Source organism: Danio rerio, chromosome 24, assembly GCF_052040795.2.
Source record: "Danio rerio strain M-AB ecotype USA chromosome 24, GRCz13ab, whole genome shotgun sequence".
Classification (NCBI taxonomy): Eukaryota; Metazoa; Chordata; class Actinopteri; order Cypriniformes; family Danionidae; genus Danio; species Danio rerio.
The window spans coordinates 35,275,000-35,302,161 of NC_141044.1; the positions used below are offsets into that span (position 1 = coordinate 35,275,000).

The following is a 27,162-nucleotide window of genomic DNA, read 5'->3' on the forward strand; positions in this document are numbered from 1 at the left end:
TAATTGACTATAATAATAAGTAAAGTTGTATTTAGAACATGACATACATAGGGTTAATATCGAGTTCCACATTGATGCAAAGTCATTTGAAATGCAAAAAAGGAGTGTAAACGAGAGTGTGCAATTGCATAAACACAAATACTGGTCAATACTGGGGAAAAAAGCAATAGTATTGGTCAATAAGTTATAGACATATTCTGTTGATCCACTTAAAACAGATGAAGCATGACTGAACATAAAGGTTTGTCCTGCCAATTAAAGTGAAAGCAGCCTGGAAGTGTCTGTCTTCTGCTGGTTTAATGCACTGGTATTTGGAGATGCTGGATCAGTGGTCCTAAATGAGAAAATGTCCATCAGGAGTGAAGACTGGATGAGGTGAGGAATGGTGAAAGAGAGAGGGAGAGGTGCGAGTCTTGTGATTTCTTAGCTGAAGGACATTTAGGCAGGTGAGAATGAAACTGTTGAACTGCGGACACGCACCTACTGAGAATTACACACCGTTAACACTTGTCTAATGTGAGACAACCTGCTGGTCTCTCCAGAGCTCATTCACAGACACATAAACAAACTCACGCATCTCTGCTTTGACGCTACTGCTGAAAACAAAAGATGACCGACAACTTCAGTTCAGAAATAGTCAAAACACTCACACACCACCACACAAAACCATTTCAGAATGCCAATAAACAACAGTAAGGGTGAGCTTTGAAACCAACATGATGACAGAACTTACCACATTTACTTTTTTTTTACTGTATTTTTCTGGCTTAATGGTAAATTTAGCAATTATTTAGACAGTTGTTTCCCTAATGGTTAAATGAGAGATGCATTGATTAAAGATGGAACGCAATTCATTGGTGAGGAAACATTAGAGAACAAATAATTTCACATTACAATAAGCATAAACCCCTTATTTAGACATTTTTAGAACATGACTGATGCTATAGTTACCAATGGTACTATACATAAATAATAAGCTAACATTTAATTAACAAAAATCCAACAGACAAATGAAACGAGGTGATATGTCAAAAAAAAAGATGAACTGCACTTTTGCTAAAAATATATACATATATATGTATATATTGTGGTGAAAAAATGCATCTACTTGATAACTAGCCCAATGCAGGGTAGCCTAGAGTGCAATCTGCTGTTAAAAACTAGCTTGAAACTAGCCTAGAGCGCGTTTTGCTGTGAAAATCTAGCCTGAAACTAGCCTAGAGCATGTTTTGTTGATAAAATCTAGCCTGGAACTAGCCTTGAGCACATTTTGTTGTTAAAAACCAGCCTGAAACTAGCCAGGAGCATGTTTAGTTGTTAAAAACTAGCCTGAAACTAGCCTAGAGCACGTTTTGTTGTTAAAAACTAGCCTAAAACTAGCCTAGATCATGTTTTGTTGTTAAAAACCAGCCTGAAACTAGCCTAGATCATGTTTTGTTGTTAAAAATCAGCCTGAAACTAGCCTAGAGCATGTTTTGTTGTTAAAACCCAGCCTAAAACTAGCCTAGAGCATGTTTTGTTGTTAAAAAGTAGCCTTAAACTAGCCTAGAGCATGTTTTGTAGTTAAAAACTAGCCTTAAACTAGCCTAGAGCATGTTTTGTTGTTTAAAACTAGCCTTAAACTAGCCTAGAGTGTTTTGCTGTTAAAAACTAGCCTAGATTACCATCTGCTGTTAAAAAAAAATAGCCTAAAACTAGGATAGAGCTGCATCTGCTGTTAAAAAACTAGCCTAAGGGGCCAATCACACCGAACACGCTTTATGCGTTGAGAAGCAAATCTTTTGAATGGTTTACTAATGGCCGCGAGTGTTTTGCTCACTGCTTATGCACCCTGCACGCCTCACGCTTTGAACTGTCTGCAGCGCCTCGAATCTTTGCCCTTGCGCGCCGTGCTCTCTCAGTTGAAAAAAAGCCAACTCTGAGCCGAAAAAAGAGCATTACGTCACTCGCATCTTTTTTGGAACATAAAGACGTTTTCGGTGTGATTTGCTGTTTTTCTATTAAAAACTAGATCACCATCTGCTGTTAAAACAACCAGTATAAAACTAGGATAGAGCTGCATCTGCTGGTAAAACCTTGCCTACAACTAGCATAAAGCGACATCTGCTGTTAAAAACTAGCCTAGAGCAAAATCTGCTGTTAAAAACTAGCCTAAAACTAGAGTGGTATCTGGTGTTAAAAACTAGCATAGAGCGACATCTGCTGTTAAAAACTAGACCAAAAACTAGCCTAGATCACCATCTACTGTTAAAGCAAGTAGCCTAAAACTAGGATAGAGCTGCATCGGTGGTTACAACCTAGCCTACAACTAAAGCGACGACTGCTGTTAAAAAGTAGCCAAGAGTGTTTTTTGCTGTGAACTAGCCTAGATCACCATCTGCTGTTAAAAACAAGCCTTAAATAGCCTTGAACACCATCTGCTGTTAAAAATTAACCTAGATCACTATCTGCTGTTAAGAACTAGCCTAAAACTAGCATAAAGTGGCATCTGCTGTTAAAAACTTGCCTAGATCACCATCTGCTGTTAAAAACAAGCCTAAAACTAGCATAGAGCGGCATCTGCTGTTAAAAACTAGCATAGAGTGCCATCTGCTGTTGAAAAACTAGCCTGAAACTAGTATAGAGGGGCATCTGCTGTAAAAAAAAAAAACTAGCCTGAAACTAGCATAGAGGGGCATCTGCTGTTGAAAAACTAGCCTGAAACTAGTATAGAGGGGCATCTGCTGTTAAAAACTAGCCTGAAACTAGCATAGAGGGGCATCTGCTGTTAAAAACTAGCCTGAAACTAGCATAGAGGGCCATCTGCTGTGAAAAACTAGCCTGAAACTAGCATAAAGGGGCATCTGCTGTTAAAAACTAGCCTGAAACTAGCATAAAGGGGCATCTGCTGTTAAAAACTAGCCTGAAACTAGCATAGAGGGCCATCTGCTGTTAAAAACTAGCCTGAAACTAGCATAAAGGGGCATCTGCTGTTAAAAACTAGCCTGAAACTAGCATAGAGGGGCATCTGCTGTTAAAAACTAGCCTGAAACTAGCATAGAGGGGCATCTGCTGTTAAAAACTAGCCTACATCACCATCTGCTGTTAAAAACTAGCCTAGAACTAGCATAGAGTAGTATCTGTTGTTAAAATTTTGCACAGAGCAGCACCTGCGGTTAAAAACTAGCATAGAGCTCAGAATCGATTCAAGAAAAAAATAGCGCTGCATTTTGAAAATCTCAGAATCGATTTCTCCAACTATTTTCAGGCAAATAATATGGCTAGATTTGTACAGAAATATTAGCAGTTTCTTAAATGTTTGCCATTTTTTACTTTAAAATACGTGCTTTACGACAATAAAACATTCTTTTATTGCAAGAAAATCCTTCTTTCTTAATTTGACCAAGCAAAACCTCCCAGTTTGCTTTTCAACAAGCAATCGCATTTAGCAAAAAAATAGGTGTTCATAGAGATCTCCATCCAAAAACTTGAGGACCAATTCCAACTAAATATCCAAACAAGCGCAAAAAGACAAGTACAGAAAGATAAATGGTGGTCAGAACTGCTTAGACTCTGATATCGCACTCAAAAATCAAACGTACGCGGCAGTTTTGATGAGTGCTTGACACAAAATGGATGACAGCTCCAAACGCCATTGATTCCCTCAGAAAATTCCCATTTATCAAACGTAAATCTGCAATGTCAGCTCTCAACCTTCAAACCTCGCAGACTTTTAATTCAATACAAAACAGCGTGCAGGAAGTGAACTATTGAGTTTTGCCAAAACACAAGCGCATTACAACGGATGATACGCAGTCAACGTATCGAAACTATTCAAAACATTTCAAGCGGCAGTATCTGATTATTACACACACACACACACACACTCGGTCACGGTGTCAGCACACACTGAGACGCGCGGTGGTTTTGACTGTGCCTGTAGGGGAAGATCAGTTCCGGTAAGTGGGTTACGACGCTCCTCTCCAGACAGCAGCACAGCGAGCAGCTAAATGATCAAACAGAGGGGGATTTGCCTCTCCTGTTCAGGGGGATTGGGAAGTGGAACAGGGCCATGAAACATATACTACAATTAGACTGGAAATATGCTTCCTCAGGTCAAAAAGATTACGTCAGGGTTTTGTTAGGCTTGAGCCATACTGGTTTAGTCAGATATCATTTAACATTTCATAATATTTAATTGTATATTAGAGCAACATTTACATTGTGTTATTAACAAACATAATAACAAACTGATTTGTTTTGAATATATTTGATGTTTTATATATTGTATATGTTAAGCAATTGTATGTAGCGTATAAAGTAACATGTTACTGTATTCTAATAGAATTTTTGTGAAAAGTAGTAATGTAATTAATTACATTTCAAATTTGTGTAATTTGAATACAGTTACTAAAGTCTGTGTAATTGCGTTACTTACGTTACTAATAGATTTTAGAAGAAAAGAATGCTTCTTTAAAATCAGGTTTTCAGCTGCAATGTCAAGTAATGAGCAAGCGCTTTTGAAGTGCTGGAGAACGCAAGCTGAAAAAGCAGCTGACGGTTGCTTCTTCAAGTGGAAATACAGACAGTACTTTGATTTGAATGAGCGTAAAAACAAAAATATTGCTGTGAAATGCAGTTAATGTCCAGTTCATAAAGAACTTTCGACTGCTTTTAACTTACCAGCAACTTTTATCAAGAACTTGAACAGAAAGAATTCTATGACAATCTGTTTGTAAGTGTGATGTCGTGGGAAGCGAATTCCAGGTCCAAGTGCTATATTAAACTGTATGTGGAGACTCATCAAATGGTAATAATAAACATTTAGAAAGCAATGTAATCCTTTCGAAAAAAGAAAAAAAAACATATATATATATATATATATATATATATATATATATATATATATATATATATATATATATATATACATATACATACATATATATATATATATATATATATATATATATATATATATATATATATATATATATATATATATAATTTATTTATTTTATTTTTTTTTAATAATCTTTGCCATGAAGAAAATAATATTTGACTAGATACATTTCAAGACACTTCTATACAGCTTAAAGTGACATTTAAAGGATTAACTAGGTTAATTGGGTTAACTAGGCAGGTTAGGGTAATTAGGCAAGTTATTGTACAATTATGGTTTGTTCTGTAGACTATTGAAAAAAATAAAGCTTAAAGAGGCTAATAATTTTGACCTTTAAATAGTTTTTAAAAAATTTAAAACTGCTTTTATTCTAGCCGAAATAAAACAAATTAGACTTTCTCCAGATGAAAAAATATTATCAGACATACTGTGAAAACTTTTTTGCTCTGTTAAACATCATTTGGGAAATATTTAAAAAAAGAAGAAAAAATCTAAGTGGGGATAATAATTCTGACTTCAACTGTATATTTAATTCATATATGTTTATTCTATATAGTATATAAAATAATAAACATGATTAAAATTACAATAAATACTATTTAAATAGTGTGTGTTACTGTACGTTGAATAATTTCTGTGTTGCAATGAGAACCAAGATAGCAGCAATGATATGAAAACACATTTTAAAAAGTAATGGAAAGATCTGAAAATGCCACAACTAGCATGCTTTACACTCATTGTCCTTTTATTTAATTTGTGTTTTTTTAAGGTTCTTCTAAAGTCATGATAGGTAAAAGGCACACACTTTGGTCTGATTTTGACACCCAATGCAAAAAGTCACTTTATTTCACACAAGTGCAAACAAATGACTTTCCACTGAACATCTAATAGTATATAAGGGGAATGAGAGTGATAACGAAAGACAGAGAGCGATGAGACTTTTAGGGTAACGCCTCCAGCCCTGATTTTAATTAGTTTGATTGTGCATTAAATCATCAGATCCTGAAATAATAAGAGAACCGCACCTTTCCTCTCTTTCATCATCATCCTAAGGGTTGTTCCAGAAAAATATGTGCCACAATAAAACTGGCCTGTATAGATGGACTAAATTTATACCTCATATTCAGCAAGACATTTCTCTTAGTAAAATACCTAGCGGGAATGGCTCTTTATGTGCCTGTGATCTGATCTGAGTTTCATGACTAACATTGTGCTTTACAGAAATGCCAATATATAGGCAAATATCCGAATGATTCATGAGTTTTTTTTACCTGCAGGTTCCCACTCTTTTTTTAAATATTTTTTTCCAGGACATTCATTCATTCATTTTCTTGTCGGCTTAGTCCCTTTATTAATCCGGGGTCGCCACAGCGGAATGAACCGCCAACTTATCCAGCAAGTTTTTTACGCAGCGGATGCCACTCCTGCCGTAACCAATCTTTGGGAAACATCCACACACACATTCACACACTACGGACAATTTAGCTTACCCAATTCACCTGTACCGCATGTCTTTGGACTGTGGGGGAAACCGGAGCACCAGGAGGAAACCCACGCGAAGGCATGGAGAACATGCAAACTCCACACAGAAACACCAACTGAGCCGAGGTTCGAACCAGCGACCTTCTTGATGTGAGGCGACAGAACTACCTACTGCACCACTGCCTTGCCCAAAACCCACGCGAAGGCAGGGAGAACATGCAAACTCCACACAGAAACGCCAACTGAGAAGAGGTTCGAACCAGCGACCTTCTTACTGGGAGGGGACAGCACTACCTACAGCAGTTTTAATGAGCGAGTCATTTGACTCATTCTTTCAAAAGATGAACTAAAAACATCTGGGACATTGAATCACTTGTTTAAATGACTCATTCAAAAACATTCATTCATGAGATTCATGAGATGAGAGAAAGAAATTATAGGACTATTTAAAAAATAATATTAAACTAAATCCAACAATAGGTGCCAGTAAATTGCAGCTTTAATGAGTGAGTCATTTGAGTCATTCTTTTAAAATATGCATTCCAAAAAACTGCGACAATGAATTACTTTTTTAAATGATTCATTCAAAAATGCAGATTCATTCACCAACAAAACTAAATTGTACATAAGAACCTTAGAAACGTTCTGCTCTGGGTTTGTTTGGTGAAAAGGTGCAAAGTATCGATATTTTGTGTGATAATGACGAACATTTTTCGGTCAGTAATTTTTCACGGACAAATGGAAAACTTGACAGTGTCTAGGTCACCAGTACTAGAGATTAAACCTTCAACCTTTATATGAATAAGTACAATCCCTAAACACTGAGCTACTGTATTGTCTGTGTAACTCCGATTCACAGCACATGCTCCTGGACGTTTAAACTCAGCGAAGAGGAATGGAGAGATTCACTTACTACTTGTAGGTCTCGGAGCGGATGTACTCAAAGACATGAGAAATGCCCAGCTGGAACTGGTCTGCGATGGGAGTCACCCAGGAGTTATTCTCAGCCTTAAACACTTGCTTGGGTCCCGTCAGGTCCAAATTACCTACAGGCACAGAGTGAGAGAGAGAGAGAGAGAGAGAGATTTAAATAATCATTTTAATTTAAAAAAGTGTAAGTGGTAGGGGAGGTCAGATCAGACAAGAAGGTGAAGACATGAGCAATAAGACGATTCAAAGAATTAAGTTAATATAAGTAGCATTGAAATGGCATGAGAGAAAATTTGGAAAAGAAAGAGCAGACAAAAGAAAAAGAAAAGAAACCAGAGAAGCAACCTGATAAGGGTTAATAAGATGAGATAAACAAAACAAGATGGCAATATGAGACATGAAGAGATTAAATTAGATGAAATTGCAAAAAAAAAAGAAAAAGATCCGAGATCAACCAAAGTATTGATGAGAGAACAAAGGTTGAGATGTAATGAAAAAAGAGAAAAAACCTAACAAAACAAGAAAGAAATAAAAAGTCCTAAACTAATAAACTAATTAACAAAGAATATGAGAAGATAACATTTAAGATTAAATGTACAACAAAATAAGGCATGAGATGAGAGAAAGTCATGAGATAAAGGCGATGATAGGTGAAGAGACAAAACAAGAAACGAGAAGAGACAAGTGGACAAAAGAGAAAATGAGACAAGATGGGATGAGGTGAGACATTAATAAACAAGAAGAGACAAAAGGAACTGAGACAAGGAGACAAAAAGAGAAATGAAGAGAACATATGAGATGAAAAACAAGAAGCCAAATAATAAACCAAGAAAAAATTTTGAAGAGTTATAAGTATACAAAATGAGATGACAAGATGAGAAAAGATGAGATGAGACAAAACGACAAAAAGACATGAAATCAAAATATGACAAAACAAGTAATTAAACGATGAGATGAAAAACAAGGACACAAATTGAGAAAAGAGGAGACAAGGATGAGAGACAAAGAAACAAAACAAAAACAAAGAAAAAAATGAGATGAGTCAAAAGGAGACAAAATGAGAAATTAGGAGCAAAGACGAGTGAATAGTTGAGAAATGAATAGACAAAATAAAATAAAACACAAAGAGACAAAACAAGAAATTAAAAAAATAGATGGAAAAACAAGAAGACAAAATGAGAAACATTGCCACAATGAGATGAGTCACAAGGAGACAAAATGAGAAATGAAGACACAAAATAAGGCAACCCACAAGTAGACAAAATAAGAATCAATGAACCAAAACAAGACCCCACAAGATGAAACAATGAACAAAACAAAAAAATGGTGACATAACAAGAAAAGACAAGGAGTCAAAATGAGAAAAGGCACGATGACGAAACAAGGAAGTCAGGACGTTACCATACAAGGTGCTAAAGTACAATATAAAAACACTCGCCTTGTATAGAGACGAGATGAGATGGAGAAAGAAAAGAAACAAGAGACAAAAAAAGAGACAAAAAAAAAGAACAGACAGAAAAGAATAAAGACAGGTAGAGCCCAAATGAGACAAGAGACTAGACAAATGGAGAAAATAGGAAAAGTCTAGTGATAGCCTAGTGGTTAGCGCGCCGACATATGGTGCAATAGCACGTCAGGTCGTCGCAAGTTCGAATCCCGACTCGGCGACATTTCCCTACCCCCCCTATCTCTCTCCCACTTCGCTTCCTGTCTCAATACTGTCCTATCTAATAAAGGCAAAAAGGCCAAAAATAAATAAAAAAAAAAATTGACTGCAAATTTTTATTTAGTTTTAGTCGTAGTCTTTTGACTCATTTTAGTTTTAGTCTAGCTTTAGTCAACTAAATTTCATAAGATTTTAGTCGACTAAATCTACTCTAGATTTAGTTGACTAAAATATATTTGGGTTAATTTGAGTGTAATTGAATTAAATATTGTACACATTTATTTATATAAAATATTCAAACTTAAAATAAAATAAAAAAAAAACAGTTATTAAAATATTGAATAAAAATATTGAATAAAATATTGAATAAAATATTGAAAGCTTTTCCATTGAAGACCAAAAATTAGATATGCATTGTTTATTTGTATCATAAGCAATTTGTAGAATTATGTGTTGGCAAGAACAGTAGACTACTGCAAATGTAAGACTTTGCAATTGTTTTGCAATCTGTTTATTTTAACATGGTAAACTACACGGCTTTTTACCTAGTCTGCTGAACAGTTTCATGCAATTAAATCGTTACATGGGCTTAAAATAGTTTAAGTTCACTTTGCAATGTCAGTCTATAGCAAGCTTTACAGGTGTAGTATGTTTTTACAGTACATGGTGCTCAGATGTATAGCACTGAGTAAATAAGTAATGACATATGACTGGCAAATAATAATGTGCAATTTTGAAAAATGTGCATTTAATCCCATGGCTCTGTTAACTCACATAAAGTTAAGCTAGGAATTATAAAGCTAAAAATGTATGTCAAAATTAAAAGTGTGCTTCATTTCAAGGCAGTTTCTTTAGAATGCGACTCCCTGTTAAGCGGAGATTATAACACTACAGTATCATTACATCATTACAGTAAGAAAAAAATCCCATCCTGAATGAAGCAGTTTTTGTTTCGTGGTAGAGGTACACTGTAAATGGCTGTTGTCATGGCGAAAGCGGCAGACGCAGACAGCGCACATGATCCTAGCGGGAGTTGGATCAGGCCAGCTAGACTGCAGCCGCAGCTAAAATGAAACAACTCTTCACGAAAATGAATGCCATGATCATGTTACCGATTTAATAATGTTTAATGTACAACCTAATGGCATCTAAATGTCAGCGAGAGGCTACACCATTTCAGTTAAGCAAGCACACACTCGGGTAAATAAAAAAGATCGAGTTTACAGTAAAGTTCGGGATGATTCCCAGTCCTGATGTTGCTTTAGATTGGTAGTTTTTATCAGCTTTTTCCTCCCCATACAGTTTACAGACTTTTTGTCTTGACATCAAGTGTGAATCTTCTTTTTCTCTTAGCTGTTGTGATCTCTTTATACATAGTTTAATCAAAAAGACAGACGCACTTATGGATGATGATATAATCACATCCAGTGTGTTTACTATGGATCAGTTACTTTTCAAGTGTGTGTGTCTGTGTGTGCGTCATGCACCAAGTTTGATTCTCGTTAGTTATTTACTAAAAAACATCCCCAAACACATTCTCATCTTGTTTGTTTTTTAGTCAACGAAAACATCAGTATATTTAATTATAGTTGTCGTCATCATCACTTCTTTGTTATTTAGTTTTCATCTAGTTTTCGTAGGTATCATGAAAATTATGACGGAAATGTTTTGTCAACAAAATTAACAATGGTTACCAGTCAAGGGGCTAAAGTGCAAGACAAAAACCCTCGCCTTGTATCAGGATGAGATGGGCTGTTTCTCAATTCTAAGAACGCAGAGAACAGACCTGTGTTCTTGTGGAGAGCGGTCTTGCCAGGTGTCCTCGGAAAAACAAACTCAGGAGACCACGAGAACAGTTCTCCTTTGAAAAATGAGATACTGCGATCTTCCTGATGGTCACATGACCTTCAAACATTTTAAATGGTAAATTATTTAAACATTACAGCATTTATACAACGATTTATTGTTTTTCTCCTTTTCAAAATATATACTTTGCATAAAAACGTTATGAATATACATTGCACAATATAAATAAAAAAAGATTTTAATACGAATTTCAGCAAACAAGTGAAGTTTCATAAACTAATTTCGAGAGGAGCACGTGACATGTTTGTGCACCACTGGCCACTCATCCGTAATCAGTAATAATCCAATCAGAATGATCCTAGCTTAATATAAATGGATCACTTTCTCCTTATTGCACTATCTTCGTTTTGGAAGAATCCCCACTTCCACCCCATCTCCTCCTTTTTCTCCCCTTCTAAAGGGGGAGCGATCGAGACCTACCTGATCTCGGTTCTCCTGATATGCTTCTAGACCGGGCGGGAGCCCTGGGCTCAAATATCTCCGAGCTCAGGGTTCTCTCCCAGGACAGCATGCCAAACCTGCTATAAGTGCCAACCATATCTAAGTGGGAACTCTTGAAACACCCTTAATGTGTTTATTCATTTATTAAGATGTCCATGGTTTTGTTTACTTTCACCGTTTCATTTAGGGAAACTTCTGGGGTGAATAAATTATATCTCTGAACTTTAATAATAAATCGAAATAAAATGCTGCGCTTCCCACCTCCAGTCGCAATGACTTCGGGGACTTCCAGAGCGAGTTTGGTGCTTAAGTCTGCATCGGTGCATCCTCGATATCAAGATCACATCCGGGATGTTCCACGCGTCCTCCGTACTTGCGGTCTTGAGTATTAAAACTGAACTTAGGCAGCTGATGATGACGTTGCACAAGAACACGAGGACGCAAGACCGCTGAAGAACGCATATTGAGAAACAGCCATGGATTGGGGAAAAAAAAGAAACAAAAAAGAACAGACAAAATAAAAGAGCCCAAATGAGATAAGACGAAGAAAAAAAACAAAAGAGGATCACTAAACACGAGACAAATGGAGAAATAAGGAGACAAGAAAAGATGACGACACCAGACCAGGAAAAGAAGCCGGTTCACACTGTACAGACGAAACAGTCTGGGTCAAAGCGCTAATGTGGCTCATCTCAGCTCACAGGGGGGCTAATTAAATAGTTTCTGATTAGCAAGTGTAGAGCGGCCTTGTCAAAAGAGGGGGTGAAATTAAACCTGGACCCCAGCACGCGATGACACACACCTCAAAAACGCAGCCAGACATGACCATTACTGTAAATCAGCCCTGAACCCAAAAGACCCAGACGAAAGACTTAAAAGAATGAACAACTATTTCAGATCTCAAGGTTCAATTTCCTTCCTCTTTTTCATAAAACAGTTTAAAGCATCAGCTTTACACATGAGATGTTCTGAATGGTAAAGACTGTCTATCTGTCCTCTTTGCACACTCTTATTCACATCCCTCCTTTGCCTTTGCTGCTCTTGGCATGTGCGCTTGGTTGCTCCTTGTTAGCTGGGCTCTCTTCTCAAACACACACACACACATACATTGTGGCGGCGGTGGTAGTTTAACGAGGCTGGTCTGTGGAGTGGGATTACAGGGACATGACAGAGGGGTCCTAATAAGCTACACACAGGAAGAGTCTCCCCTACTGAGAGCACAGGACAAAGACCTGCTGACCAGAGCGTTCACATGCACCTAGAGGGCTGATAAACAACTGACAATTGCTAAAGCACAATGCAAGTCAATACAGAACAATCCAGACAATGTGAGGGCTGTTTGCTTTACTTTCTTTCAGTCATGGTGGTTTTGAGGGCGCTGATATTGAAAACCTGAAATCTAGTGGTAAAACAGGATTAGGTGAATATTGTGGAATGTTGCAGACTTTTGGATGAACATGTTAAAACTGCGCTGTAAAGCTAATCAAATTACAATAAGAGCTGTGCAATAACGACAATTTATACACTACCTGACAAAAGTCTTGTCGCCAACCAAAGTTTTAGGAACAACAAATAATAACTGATGACTTCTGGTTGATCATTTTGTTTCAGAAGGGGTTTATATGAAAGGCAAAGGCCTCTGGATTACACTTATTTTACCAAAATAAAATATGATCATGCCTTGATTTTAATTATTTAATTAGGACAGTAAGCTCTGTCTTTGCTCGGACAAAAATGTTGTCACTTTACAGAAATAATGTACAGTATAGAATATAAAGTCATGCTGCAGTGGAGAAAGAATTAATATAGTGTATGACTCCCATGAGCTTGAAGGACTGCATCCATACATCTCTGCAATGATTCAATTTTGCTTCCTCTATCTTACCCCAGACATGCTCAATAATGTTCATGTATGGTGACTGGGCTGGCCAGTCCTGGAGCATCTTGACCTTCTTTGCTTTCAGGAGCTTTGATGTGGAGGCTAAAGTATGAGAAGGAGCGCTATCCTGCTGAAGAATTTGCCCTTTCCTGTGGTTTGTAATGTAACGGGCAGCACAAATGTCTTAATACCTCAGGCTGTTGATGTTGTCATCTACTCTGCAGATCTCTCACATGCCCCCATACTGAATGTAACCCCAAACCATGACCAAACTTGACTGGGTCCATGTGGGTTCCAATAGGTCTTCTGCAGTATTTGTGATGATTGGAATGCAGTTCAACAGATGATTCAAGAGAAAAATCTACCTTCGGCCACTTTTCCAAATGATCATCTAGAAGTCAAGTTATTATTTGTTGCTCTTACAACTGGGATCAACAAGAAGACTTTTGTCAAGTAGTGTAAATCGCATGGATGGACAAAATAGAGTCTATTGTTTCACATGATGCTCTGTCGTTTATTGAGTGGTGTTACAAAATAGTTTAGGACAAAACCTTTTAATTTAACTACATGAGTGCAATATTAAACACCATAACAGGGATGCAGATAAAAACACGTATAACTGCATTGTGAGAAAGAAAAAATCTTGAAAGATCAATGATTAAATTTTGCATTTTCTTTAGCGATGTTTTTGTGTGTTGGACCTGTAACCTTAAAAAAATATGGTTTATTATCCATCCATTTATTTCACTCCTCAATTATTTAATATGCAACCATTGATGACAGGTCTGATCAGAATAAATGCTTTCTTAGGTTATTAATTAAAGGTGTTTTCTGTCACTGTTTGTTTAGCCTGCATTATTGCATTAAGTGTAAAGTGGCACAATTAAACATTAAAATATCGTGATCTCAATGCAAACCCACGCAACATGAATGATAAATGATGATTTGCATATGTTAATTAATCCCAAGCGAACAGTGAGATTTGTGATCCGTTACACCACTATTAAATATAGTCATTCAAAATTCAATTCATTCAGCTTTATTTGTATAGTGTTTTTACAATGTACATTTTGTCAAAGCAGCTTCACATAAATGGTCATAGTAACTGGATCATGGTAGTTCAGCTTTTAGTGTTTATGTTCAAAAGCACAGAGTAGTGCACTTACTGCACTCCAACGAAATGGTAAGGTTTATAACCTAATTAATACACATGATATTGGTTGGCTTCCACTGAGTCACAGTTCTAAAGTTCAGTTTCAAACTGTTTATTTTATTTTCAAGATCTGCGGTGAACTATCTGCTGCTGTTTTCAGTATATGGCAGAAATGTCACGTAAAATGGCATTCAAACTCAATATTATTATCATTTAACACTGAATAAAGCACATGAGGTGTACCTGCGGTGATCATTGTCAGTTTATCCTTTTATTCAGCTACAAGAATTAGAAACGGTTTCTAAAATAAAAAAATTTCAAGTGTTGCTTAGAACAAAAACTACTTTTAACATGAAAGTATTCATTCTATTGTGTGTCGTTGCACATGTGATAGAGGTGAGCCCTAAATCAGCCTTTAGGCTCAATAGTCAGGCACAATTCTGTTGGTGTCCTCAATCTGGCAACCTGTGCTTGCATGTGTTTTGAACCAGGAATGCAATACCTAGTTCAACCACTGGGTGTTAAACATACATACTGCAGCTTTAAATGTACTCCAGAGATCTCTCACATGATGCAAACAAACATAAACGATTTCTATGCAGCAACAGTTTAAACTGTGCAGTGTATGCGCTGACCCCCTGCAGACGGCCACTTACTTTGTATGGAGGACATTTATATGACACTCAAGGTGAGTCTTGACATAATGCTGGAATACTGGTACACTAGAATCATAGATTAAATTGTTGGGATGGAACAGGACAGGAGGAAGAACTACTGTCAGAAGGGCATTTGGTGTGTGTGTGTGTGTGTGTGTTTGTGTGTGTGTGTGTGTGTGTAGGTGTTCCCAAAGTGAAGGCATTCAGGTAGTGAGACGTTTGACCCGAGTTGAACCCAACAGCATCACTCCAAGGTGCAACCAATCACATAAGAGATGACAAATTTGTAGCCAATCAGAGTGCTTGACTGTGTCCGGTGTGGAAGTTGATTGGTCGAGCAGGGTTTGTATAACTTGGCATTTCTCTCGACCAATCATTCCAATCATTCCAGACTTTGTAGACTTGTTTGGTCATTAGGAAGACATTAAGGATGTTGATACAGGTTAATTAGGTCTTACCAAGTTCAGGAGGAAGTACAGTGAGTCTGTTCCCTTGAATATGAAGTTCCTTCAGCTGAGTCAGATCTCCAATCTCTCTGGGTAGAGAGATGAGGTCATTGTCCCTCAAACTCAACTGAAAAGAGAAGGACAAGAATTAACAAAATGAAAAGAGAAAAATAGAAGAGAACTAATTCAATACAACATGAAATCTAAATAATCATCTTTATTTGTTTTCTTAATGTCACTCATCTGATATGATGAATGCACAAAATATATGTTTTTTATTTTTTTTTAAATTACTAAAAAGTATTGTCATACATTTTTTGTATTAAAAAAACAATTCTCCTGACAGCGCGGTGAAAGTGAGCCTAAAATAAAATAGAATAGCAAATGTGAACTGTATTGCAATTATTAATAAAAGAAAATAAACAACGTGAATTGTATTTCAATTAATAAAAAAATAAAATGAAATAAAAATAAATAAATAAATGAATGAATAGCCAATGTGAATTTTACAAATTTTACAATTTGTGCAATTAACAAAACAAATAATAAAATAAATAAAATAAAATAACCAATGTAAATTGTATTGCAATTAAAAAATAAAATAAAATAAACAAGCTAATTTAAATTGAATTGCAATTAACAAAAAATAAGCAAGTACAAATAAAATAAAGTCAATTGTAACGCAATTAATAAAAAATAATTAAATTAAAATAAAATAAATAAAATAAAATAGCCAATGTAAATTGTATTGCAATTGATAAAAAAGTAAAATAGAATACAATAAATAAAACATAATAGCCAAAGTGAATTATTAATAAAAAAAGCCAATGTGAATTGTATTGCAATTAATAAAATAAATAAATAAATAAAATGGCAAATGTGAATTGTATTAACTAATAAAAAATAAAATAAAGTCAATAAATAAATAAGCAGCCAATGTGATTGTGAATTGTTCTGCAATTAAGAAAATGATTAATAATAAAATAAAAAATAAAATAGCCAATCTGAATTGTATTGCAATTAATAAAGCAATAAAATAAAGAAAAAAATAAAACAAATAAAACAGCCAATGTGAATTGTATTGCAATTATCAAAAATAAAATAAATAAAATAATAAACAATGTGAATTAAACAGCAATCAATAAAAAATGTAATAAATAAAATAACCATCGTGAAATGTAATGCAATTAATAATGAAAAAGACAATGTGAATTGTATTGCATTCAGGGGCAGACTGGCCATCTTGCAATTCTGGCAAATGCTTGAAGGGCCGGACCATTTTTTTTAAATGTGGGCCGGTCAGTTTTTTATTTTTATTTTTTATTTTATTATTATTTTTTATATGTATTGTTTTTTACATGCAGGCAGCTTTTATCTCGTGCAAGATGTGAATATCATGATGACGATGATAGTAATAATAGTAATAATAATAATAATAGTAAATGTTAAAAATTTGGCCCAATCGGTGATGGCCGGCTGGTTTCGAGAGGGGCCGACCCAATCAAAAGTAACGTGGACATAATCAAAATCTAGCAAGAATGTCAAACAAACAGTACGTACAACACAAGCTAATTGTCAGAGATCTACCGTGAAAAAGAGAAAGGCGGTGCTGAAAAGCTCAGAGAAAGCAAAAAAATTTCTCTAAAATCAGACGCTGCCAAATGCATAAAGTTAACTGAAATATTATCGAAAAGTTTAAATTCAGCCGCTGCATTGGAGTACATGCATTAGAGGACATTAGCGCCGTAGAGCAGGTAAGAAGTAAACAGAAAATATACTTCTAAGTCATTACACTAACATATACCAAGTCATTTTGATGTCATTCACACTAATTCTGACAGGTACCTTTTGCAGGTACCCACACTGTGCTTAACAGTAAGCTTAGCGTAGAACTCCCGCAAGTTTTATAAAGTCATTATAATGTAAGATTTAGGGTATACAAACTGCTGTATGCTACTGTACTATAGCAATATAGTCTAACATGCAAAAAAACAAAAAACAAAACATAGCTATAGCCATAATACTGTAGGTATTTGTAGTAAACTATGAATACATAGCTAGTCTCTAAAGTAAAACATTAAATACATGCACAGGTTACAGTATGTAAATAATTCTTAGGCAGGGGTGGAGAGAATGACAACACCGCAGATAATGACATATATAGTTATTTGTTAATAAAAGTATGCTAAAGTGTTGCATGTCCATTTGTGTGTAAAGGTGTGTGTTTGTAATACACATTCACAGGTTACTCCTATCATAAGTAATAGCAGAAAAACATAAACAGACAGGCATAAACAGACAACAAACGGAATCTAGACAATTCACAGACTATTTTTTATTTATCTTTTATTGTGTGCATAAATTTGTTATAAACAGGTTGTTTTTGTTTTAGTCACATAAATTAAATGTTTAAATATCTATTACTGCTTATATTATTTCACCATCTGTACACCAATGTAAGTAATGACTGTGCGTGTCCGTGATTGGGGGTGTGTCGGTATAATGATGTGGGCTGGTGTGGCTATAGTGCCAGTGCTGAATCTTTGTCCCAGTCCGTCCCTGATTGAAATTAATAATAAAAAATTAATACATAAAATAAAATAGCTAATGTGAATTGTATTGCAATTAATACAAATCTGGAATGTAAATGAAAATAAGTCAATATGAAATGTATTGCAATTGATAAAAATATAAAATGAAATAAAATAGCCAATGTGAATTGTGTTGCAATTAATAAAAATATGAAATGAAATAAAATAAAATAGCCAATGTAAATGGTATTGCAATAAAAAAGTATTAAATAAAAAAAATGATATAAAATAGCCAATGTGAATTGTATTGCAATTAATAAAAATATAAAATGAAATAAAATAGCCAATGTGAATTGTGTTGCAATTAATAAAAATATAAAATGAAATAAAATAAAATAGCCAATGTGAATGGTTTTGCAGTAAAATAGTATTAAATAAAAAAATAAAAATAAAATAGCCAATGTTAAAGGTATTGCAATAAAAAAGTATTTTAAAAAAATTAAATAAAATAGCCAATGTGAATTGTATTGAAATTTATAAAAATATAAAATGAAATAAAATAGCCAATGTGAATTGCAATTAATGAAAATATAAAATTAAAAAAAAAATAAAATAGCCAATGTGAATTGTGTTGCAATTAATAAAAATATAAAATTAAATAAAATTAAATAGCCAATGTGAATTGTGTTGCAATTAATAAAAATATAAAATAAAATAGCCAATGTGAATTGTTGCAATTAATAAAAATATAAAATAAAATAAAATAGCCAATGTGAATTGTATTGCAATTAATACAAATATGGAATGCAAATGAAAATAAGTCAATATGAAATGTATTGCAATTAATAAAAATATAAAATGAAATAAAATAGCCAGTGTAAATTGTGTTGCAATTAATAAAAATATAAAATGAAATAAAATAAAATAGCCAATGTGAATGGTATTGCAATAAAATAGTATTAAATAAAAAATAAAAATAAAATAGCCAATGTGAATTGTGTTGCAATTAATAAAAATATAAAATGAAATAAAATAAAATAGCCAATGTAAATGGTATTGCAATAAAAAAGTATTAAATAAAATAAATAAAATAAAATAGCCAATGTGAATGGTATTGCAATAAAAAATATAAATAAAAAATAAAATAAAATAAAACAGCCAATGTGAATTGTATTGAAATTAATAAAAATATAAAATGAAATAAAATAGCCAATGTGAAATGCAATTAATGAAAATATAAAATAAAAAATAAATAAAATAGCCAATGTGAATTGCAATTAATGAAAATATTAAATTAAATTAAATAGCCAATATGAATTGTGTTGCAATTAATAAAAATATAAAATAAAATAAAATAAAATAGCTAATGTGAATTGTTGCAATTAATAAAAATATAAAATAAAATAAAATAAAATAGCTAATGTGAATTGTTGCAATTAATAAAAATATAAAATAAAATAAAATAAAATAGCCAATGTGAATTGTATTGCAATTAATAATAAAATCAAATCAAAAATTATTTTCAGTTTTAGTCAGAAATGTCAATTAATGGAAGCAGTGTTTAACGCTGTCCCACAAACTGCAAAACATTCACAAACTGCAAATGCATTCCTGAACAAGTGAAAATGGCTTGTTTTGTGGGAACAAATTTATTTCTAGTGGTACCAGACAGCATCTCATAACACTTGCATCATAAAATCACAGGTGTAATTACACCCATATTTTAACGCCACACCAATCCAAAATAGTTGTACTAATCAGCTGTTTTATGGGACTGTGACCCTGCACTGAATCTGTTGTGAGCAAGCACAGGGGTGAAGATCAGTCTCTAAATCACCTCTCACCACGTCTGATAAAGAACACACGCTGCGGAGAATAAATCCAACACACACGGCACAGAGCACCGCCACAAAAGCAATTGATTTCAGAGGGAATTTAGATAAATTACTCACTATCTGTAGCTTGGCCAGCTTGCCGATGTCTGGGGGCAAAATCTCAAAATCGTTGTCACTGAGATAGAGCGCGCGCAGGGTGGCTGAAATGAGAGAGAGAGAGAGAAGTGAGTTTGTGTGTGTGTGTGTGTTTGGGAGAAGTATTGCAAACACTGATCAATACAAGCGGTCATCTCTGATTGATACAGCATGGCTACAAGTGCGCACACACACACACACACACACACACACACACACACAAACACATCATTGACAAACAGCAGCAAATACACTCACAATGTGTACTAAAAACAAGACACTGCCGATGCATTGGGTGAATGATTAACGGTTATCACCATAACCTAATATCAACCCAGTTTATTAATTACATTAGAAATTGCAAACATTTTGCATTACAAGTTTACTGTTTCATTATATATGCACTTATTTGGATACATTCTGGATATTTTTTCTGATATTTTTATGAAGAAAAAAAAACAAATATTACATTGTTTTGAAAATATTGAAAATTTATTTATTTTTATTTTCATTTATTTTCTTATTTTATTTTTATATTTGTTTATTTAATATTTATTTATTTTTATTTTATTTTATTTTTATTTAATATTTATTTTTACTTTCATTTGTTTATTTTATTTTTATATAAATTAATTTATTAATATTTTATATTTATTTATTTTTATTTTATGCATTATTTATTTTTAATAGTTATTTTAAATTTTTGTTTTTAACACTCATACATACACACATACACACACAAAGGTAGGGCTCTTGAATCTGATTAGCTGATATTCATGTAATATTTCACCAGTATCAGCACTGTTCAACCCTCTTTACCTGTATGTACCACTCCGCCTGCAATGAGTGCAAAGCAGAAGACTAAAATTTACAAATGTTTGATAAATACTGCAGCTGTTTGACTGCAGCATATAATGTACTTTTGAGATTTTTTAGGTGAGAATGTAGTCATTTAGATTGTAAATATACAGTTTATTTAAACATGGTGTCTATGTAAAAAAAAGTGTTTGAATAAAGATGGGACTTCCAGCGTATCAGCAACACTTCTGACAGCTACTTATTCAGGAGTATGGTGGGTGTCTGTATTCTAATCTATTGTAATGTTATTTGTTTAGGCTATAGATAGATAGACAGATAGACAGATAGACAGATAGACAGATAGATAGATAGATAGATAGATAGATAGATAGATAGATAGATAGATAGATAGATAGATAGATAGATAGATAGATAGATAGATAGATAGATAGATAGATAGATAGATAGAGATATACAGAGAGATATACAGAGAGATAGTGTCTGTATTCTAATCTATTGTAATGTTATTTGTTTAGGCTATAGACAGACAGACAGACAGACAGACAGACAGACAGACAGACAGACAGACAGACAGACAGACAGATAGACAGATAGATAGATAGATAGATAGATAGATAGATAGATAGATAGACAGACAGACAGACAGACAGACAGACAGACAGACAGACGGACGGACGGACGGACGGACGGACGGACGGACGGACGGACGGATGGACGGATGGACGGACGGACGGACGGACGGACAGACAGACAGATAGATAGATGGACAGACAGACAGACAGATAAACAGATAGACAGATAGATAGAGATAGAGATATACAGAGAGATATACAGAGATATAGATAGACAGACACACAGACAGACAGAATGACAGACATAGAGAGGCAGGAAGGCAGACGGACGGACGGACAGACAGACAGACAGACAGACAGACAGACAGACAGACAGAGATATACAAAGAGATAGACAGACAGACACACAGACAGACAGAATGACAGACAGAGACAGGCAGGCAGGCAGACAGACACACGAACAGACAGACAAACAGACAGACAGGTAGGCAGGCAGACAATACTCTTTTTTTTGAAGAAATGGCCTTTAAAAATGTATATAAGCTACAAAAATAAATTGATAAAGTAAAACAAAAGAAAGTGTGGTTTTCTTTAAATTAGACAATAAATAAATTTATGAAAAGCCAAAAAAGCCAAAAAAGCCCAAAATCTCAAAAGTGACAGGTGCATGAAAAATGTGTTTTCGCCTGCAGTGTCTGGCATTAAGCATCACCTGGGATAAATACACAGTCAAACAGTAAAGCAATGAACAGTTTCATAAACATAAAACCCAGCACTAAAAAGGGATTCTGTTTAACCTCATATTTTTATTAAAATGTTACATTTCATCAGTGGCCCCGCACATTTACATTCCATCCAATGTTCTGAATGGTTAAAAAAAAAACAGCAACAGACAATCATATCCTTTTCAACTCACATTAGAAGTCACAGTCGATCTGACAGACACTCCAAACAGCAGTGATAAACGGAGCTTTGGCTGTGTGCATGTGCATGTGTGTATGTGTGTGTGTGAGATCAGAGACCTTGATTAATGTTAAGATGGTGCTTTCATTATGTGGCTGCCATTAAAATAACAGGCTATTAGAGCCCATCACTGCTCATCAGTGTCCTCTGACGGGACCAGCTGATTGGACTGATGAGAATTATGATGATGATGAGGATGATGATGCAGATGATGAAGTTAACGGTTATTTTGTTTGCATATTGTTAGTATGTAGCCTGGTTCCATTCGCAGTTAATTCTGCCCATATGGTGTGCAAGACCCTGACCACAATTTGTTGATGCTTAAGTGGTTAAATCTGAAATCAATAATCTCGCAAAGATAAACAAGTTTTAATTCAATTCAATTCACTTTTATTTGTATAGCGCTTTTACAATGTGATTGTGTCAAAGCAGCTTGACATAAAAGATCATAGTAAATTGAAACAGTGTAGTTCAGTATTTAGTAGGGGTGAAAAATCGAAATCGATCGGAATTTATGCTCAATTTTGATTATCGAATCAAAAAATAGAATCGTCGATGCTGCCACGCCCCCATGTCACGTCAGCTTGTCTTGCCAAGCGGGAAAAAAACAGGCTTGTTGAAGTGCTTGTTAAACTGCAGAAGCAGGAGACCCGTCGACAGAACTTAAACCCTCTCCTCTTTCAATGAAGTCGCCGATGTGTAAGCATTTTGGATTTCCAGTGAGTTATATTGACAACGTTCGTGTTGTCGACAAAACAAAAAACACAGTTTTGCAAGCTCTGCTATGTATGTATTACGTACGGTTCGTCCGATAGACAACACTGGCATCGCGATCCTCCGCCCGCCCCCGTTGCAAATCCGCTCGCGAAAAGTACACACTCAGGCCCTGTTTACACTGTCTTTGTTTTTAAATGGCATTTTAGAACGACAACGATTTGACATCCACAGTGGCGTGTAGCATTTCTGAGCAGCCCTCCTTCCTCTCTACCTCTGAAAATGCACATCATGTGACCACACAGACACAGACGCACACAGTCATGCGCTCCAGACAGCAGGTCCAGGCAGTCAGAGGAACTGCTTCAATCTTTCACTCACTTGTACTTAGTCATTTTAGCGAACCCCTCAGATACTGTTGGCTGGTTCCTGTTGGTTGTGCGTCTTTTTTACCGACGCCATTATAACGACACAGATCACTGCCTATTCACGAGTCCCGCAGAAAAAAAGTGATTGACAGGTGGTAATTATGTGTGTATCTTGCCTTTATTCATTTCCTGTACGATTTGATTATGGGTAAAACAAAGACCATGCAGGTCAGGTAGTTTAAACGGTAGGCTACAAACAATTAATTGGTCATTAATTAATTAATTGATTATTCATAATCGAAAATCGAATCGAATCGTGCCTTTAGAATCGAAAATGTAATGGAATCGAGGATTTGGAGGATCGTGACACCCTTAGTATTTAGTGTTTAAGTTCAGTTCAGCTCAGTTCAGTGTGGTTTATTAGTCACTATTGAGGGCCTAAACACTGAGCAGCAAATCCATCGATGCGTAGCTCTACCGATCCCAAACCATGTAAGCTATTGGCGACAGCGGAGAGGGAAAAAAAAAACGTCACTTTCACTTTCAAACTTTAAATGATTCATTTTAAAATATTGGAATTAAAATGTGTACATAAAAAAATAAATAAATAAAACAAGTGCAAGGAGTCTGGAAAATCTGGCCACATGCAAATGTTTCAGGACTGACAACTGCATTTAAATAAGGGAGTGAATTTAAACCATCTAAATCAGTGGTTCTCTAACTTTTTTCACCAAGAACCACTTCAGAAAAGAATGGTCTCTCCACGTACCACCATAATGACCAGTATTGAAATACAGTAGTGTAGCAAACCTAATTAAGCAGCTACAGCACTGCACAGTTTAAAAAACAGGCAGATTAATTACTATTATTATAAATATTTATTACTGTCAGCAACAGTATTTAAACATTATAAATAGTTTGAACATTAACACTGTACTGTGTTTAAATTAAAATGTGCTTTTAAAAGTTAATTAAAAATGGCACTGTTCTTAAAAACACCAGGCGGTGCATGAGGAAAGCCAAGAGAATCATCAGCGACTCCAGTTACCCAAGCCATAGTCATTTGTCCTCTGCTACCCTCAGGCAGACGGTTCTGCAGCATCCGGTCACGCACCAGCCGGCTGAAGGAAAGTTTCTTCCCTCAGACTATCAGGCTGATGAACACTTAACACACCCCACACAAACTCTTCCATACCCCTCACTGCACACCATTAATATGTAGCATGCACTGCACTTTAACCAATCCATACTTTAAACAATAATGCCTACAACTATGTGGACACCTTTTCATTGTACATATTGCTGTCAATTTTACATTGTCATTGTATTTGCACTGTCAGTTTTTTGCACTGTTGTTGTATTTGCACTGTCTGAATTTTGCACTGTCCTTGTATTTGCACTGTCTGTATTTTGTACTGTTTGGAGCCAGCACCTAAGCTTTTCCCTCATCATAGCGCACATGCTGCTAATGATGTGACAATGAAAGTGATTTGATTTGATTTGAAAAAGTAAAAAGAAAACTGCCTTGCTTAAATGTAAAGTATTATCATGAATCCAATTCATCAAAACCATTCATCAAATGTTCCTCGGACCATATATAAGCTATGTGTCAACACATTCATGTATAAACTCTTTTTGCTAAATTTTGAAATATACATGTTATCATACTGCATGATGCATGCATATATGATGTATTTGTATCGTTGAAATCTAATATCATATATATACATATATATATATATATATATATATATATATATATATATATATATATATATATATATATATATATATGTATATATATATATATATATATATATATATATATATATATATATATATACTTTACTAAGTGCAAAAAAGACTAGAACAATAAATTGGATGAAGTCACACCATCCAACAATAGCACAGTGGATAGAAAAACTTGAATCTATATATGGAATGGAATATATGACTATCCAACTTCAATTGAAATTGGAAATTTTTAAACAAAGATGGGCTATGTATTTGAACCGAACACAGTATTTCCAGCTGTATCTTTTGAAATTGAAAATGATTTATGTCTTTTTGCTATTTGTTTTTATTTACTGGTAGTGTTGCTTGTTTTGCTTTTAAATAACCGCTGCGATCACTGAATGTTTTGTTCTGTAAAATGTTTTCACACGTAAAAATAAGGTTAAAAAAATGCATCATTTGCGTTTTGATAGTTAATTCGGTTGTGTGTTTCTGCAGACTTACTGAGGTAAAAGAAATTCCCTGGAAGTGAAGACTCATTCAGGTTATTGTATGTCAGATCCAGAACCTCCAGTGCCGGAAGAGATCCAAATCCTCGTGGAAGAGTGCTCAACCGGTTCATCCTACATATGAAGACAATAAAATACACAACTTAAATGATCAGTTAAAAAAAAAAAAAAAACACATTTATGAAACACTTGTCAATTTCTGACACAGGGGAACCCATTGAAAATCCATAGTGGAGCGACTAAGAGACATGAGACAGAGACATGCAGTCGGCACAGATCCATCTCACTGATTGAGATTGATATTTTAAGCTTAGCACAGATTTATAACACAACTCAACAGATCTGCTCACATTTATAAGCTCAGAGTTAAAGAGGGAGGAGTTTGAAAGTCCTAATTCAAAACTAAAAGTGCAAAGCCACTTGAACTTTATAACTAAATACATTTCAGATTATGAATCATAATTTCAGAATAGCTATTTCAGTTACAATTATGTGGGGGGAAAACAATAAATTCATGCATCTTCATTTAGTTTGTACCACACGGTTGTTAATTATGAAATATATCACAGATTTTGCCACAAAGCTTCTTTTTTGTCATTCAAAAGTCTGTGGCCCACGCATTTTTCATTAAAGTCAATACTTTTATTTAGTGACGATGCATTAAATTGATTAAAAGTGAAAGTAAAAGCATTTAAAATGATACAAAGCATTACTAATTGAAGAAAAAAAGTTTCTTTAAACCTATGCATTAAAGAATCTTGAAATATTAATTTTACCTAGTAAACAAATCGTTGGCTAAATAAATAAATAGTTGGCTGTTCATTCCGCTGTTGCGACCCCTGATAAATAAGGAACTAAGCCAAAGAAAAAATGAATGAATAAATGGACCAACCCAACCAATGGATTAAAAAAAAAGTGTCATTTAAATTTAATTGAAAATCAACCCAACTTTTTTATTTTTATCAGTGTATTTTAAGACGTAACGAATTACATTTTGTCTGTAAAACTTCCACAGAGAAGCCAGACTTTGAAATTAGAAATGCTCGACGACGTGGATAAAACACAAGAGAGAGAGAGAGAGAGAAAGAAAGAGAGAAAGAGAAGGGCACCCAATGCGTAAAACATATGCCGAAATAGTTGGCTGTTCATTCTGCTGTGGTGACCCCTGATAAATAAGGGACAAAGCCAAAGGAAAATTAATGAATAAATGGACAAACCCAACCATTGGGTAAAAAAAAAAAGTGTCATTTAAATTTAATTGAAAATTAACCACACTTTTTATTTTTTACAGTGTATTTTGGATTAAATAAATTCAGCCTTGATGAGCATAAGATGCATTTTGAAAACAAGAAAATGCTGGTATTTATTGAAAATGAGTATGATAATAAAAAAAGTCTAAATGATGAATAATGAAATAAAAGTTGTTGTCAATATTCAAGTAAGTCCACCAATATTAAAAACGTGTCACATCCGTAAACATTAAACTCCCATTCGCCCTTGAGACGTAACGGATTACATTTTGTCTGTAAAACTTCCACAGAGAAGCCAGACTCTGAAATTAGAAATGCTCAAGGTGCCCGA

General features: G+C 34.6%; 1 protein-coding gene and 1 long non-coding RNA gene across 7 annotated transcripts in view; one reads left to right on the top strand and one right to left on the bottom strand.

Annotated features, from left to right (window-relative positions):
* LOC147838080 (uncharacterized) overlaps nt 1-27,162 on the top strand; it is a 982,747-nt gene that overhangs the window by 887,444 nt on the left and 68,141 nt on the right. The window lies entirely within an intron of this gene.
* rsu1 (Ras suppressor protein 1) overlaps nt 1-27,162 on the bottom strand; it is an 83,720-nt gene that overhangs the window by 32,022 nt on the left and 24,536 nt on the right. For all 6 annotated transcript variants that reach the window (XR_015525199.1, XR_015525198.1, XR_015525200.1 and 3 more), the window contains exons 5-8: nt 25,577-25,695; nt 19,885-19,967; nt 15,414-15,528; nt 7,278-7,410 (exon numbers count right to left, since the gene is read on the bottom strand). Coding sequence is in view for 2 of the 6 variants with exons in the window: in XM_087309860.1 (XP_087165986.1) it covers nt 7,278-7,410; nt 15,414-15,528; nt 19,885-19,967; nt 25,577-25,695 (450 nt within the window). In the remaining 4 variants the exon portion in view is untranslated. The remainder of the gene's footprint in view (nt 1-7,277; nt 7,411-15,413; nt 15,529-19,884; nt 19,968-25,576; nt 25,696-27,162) is intronic.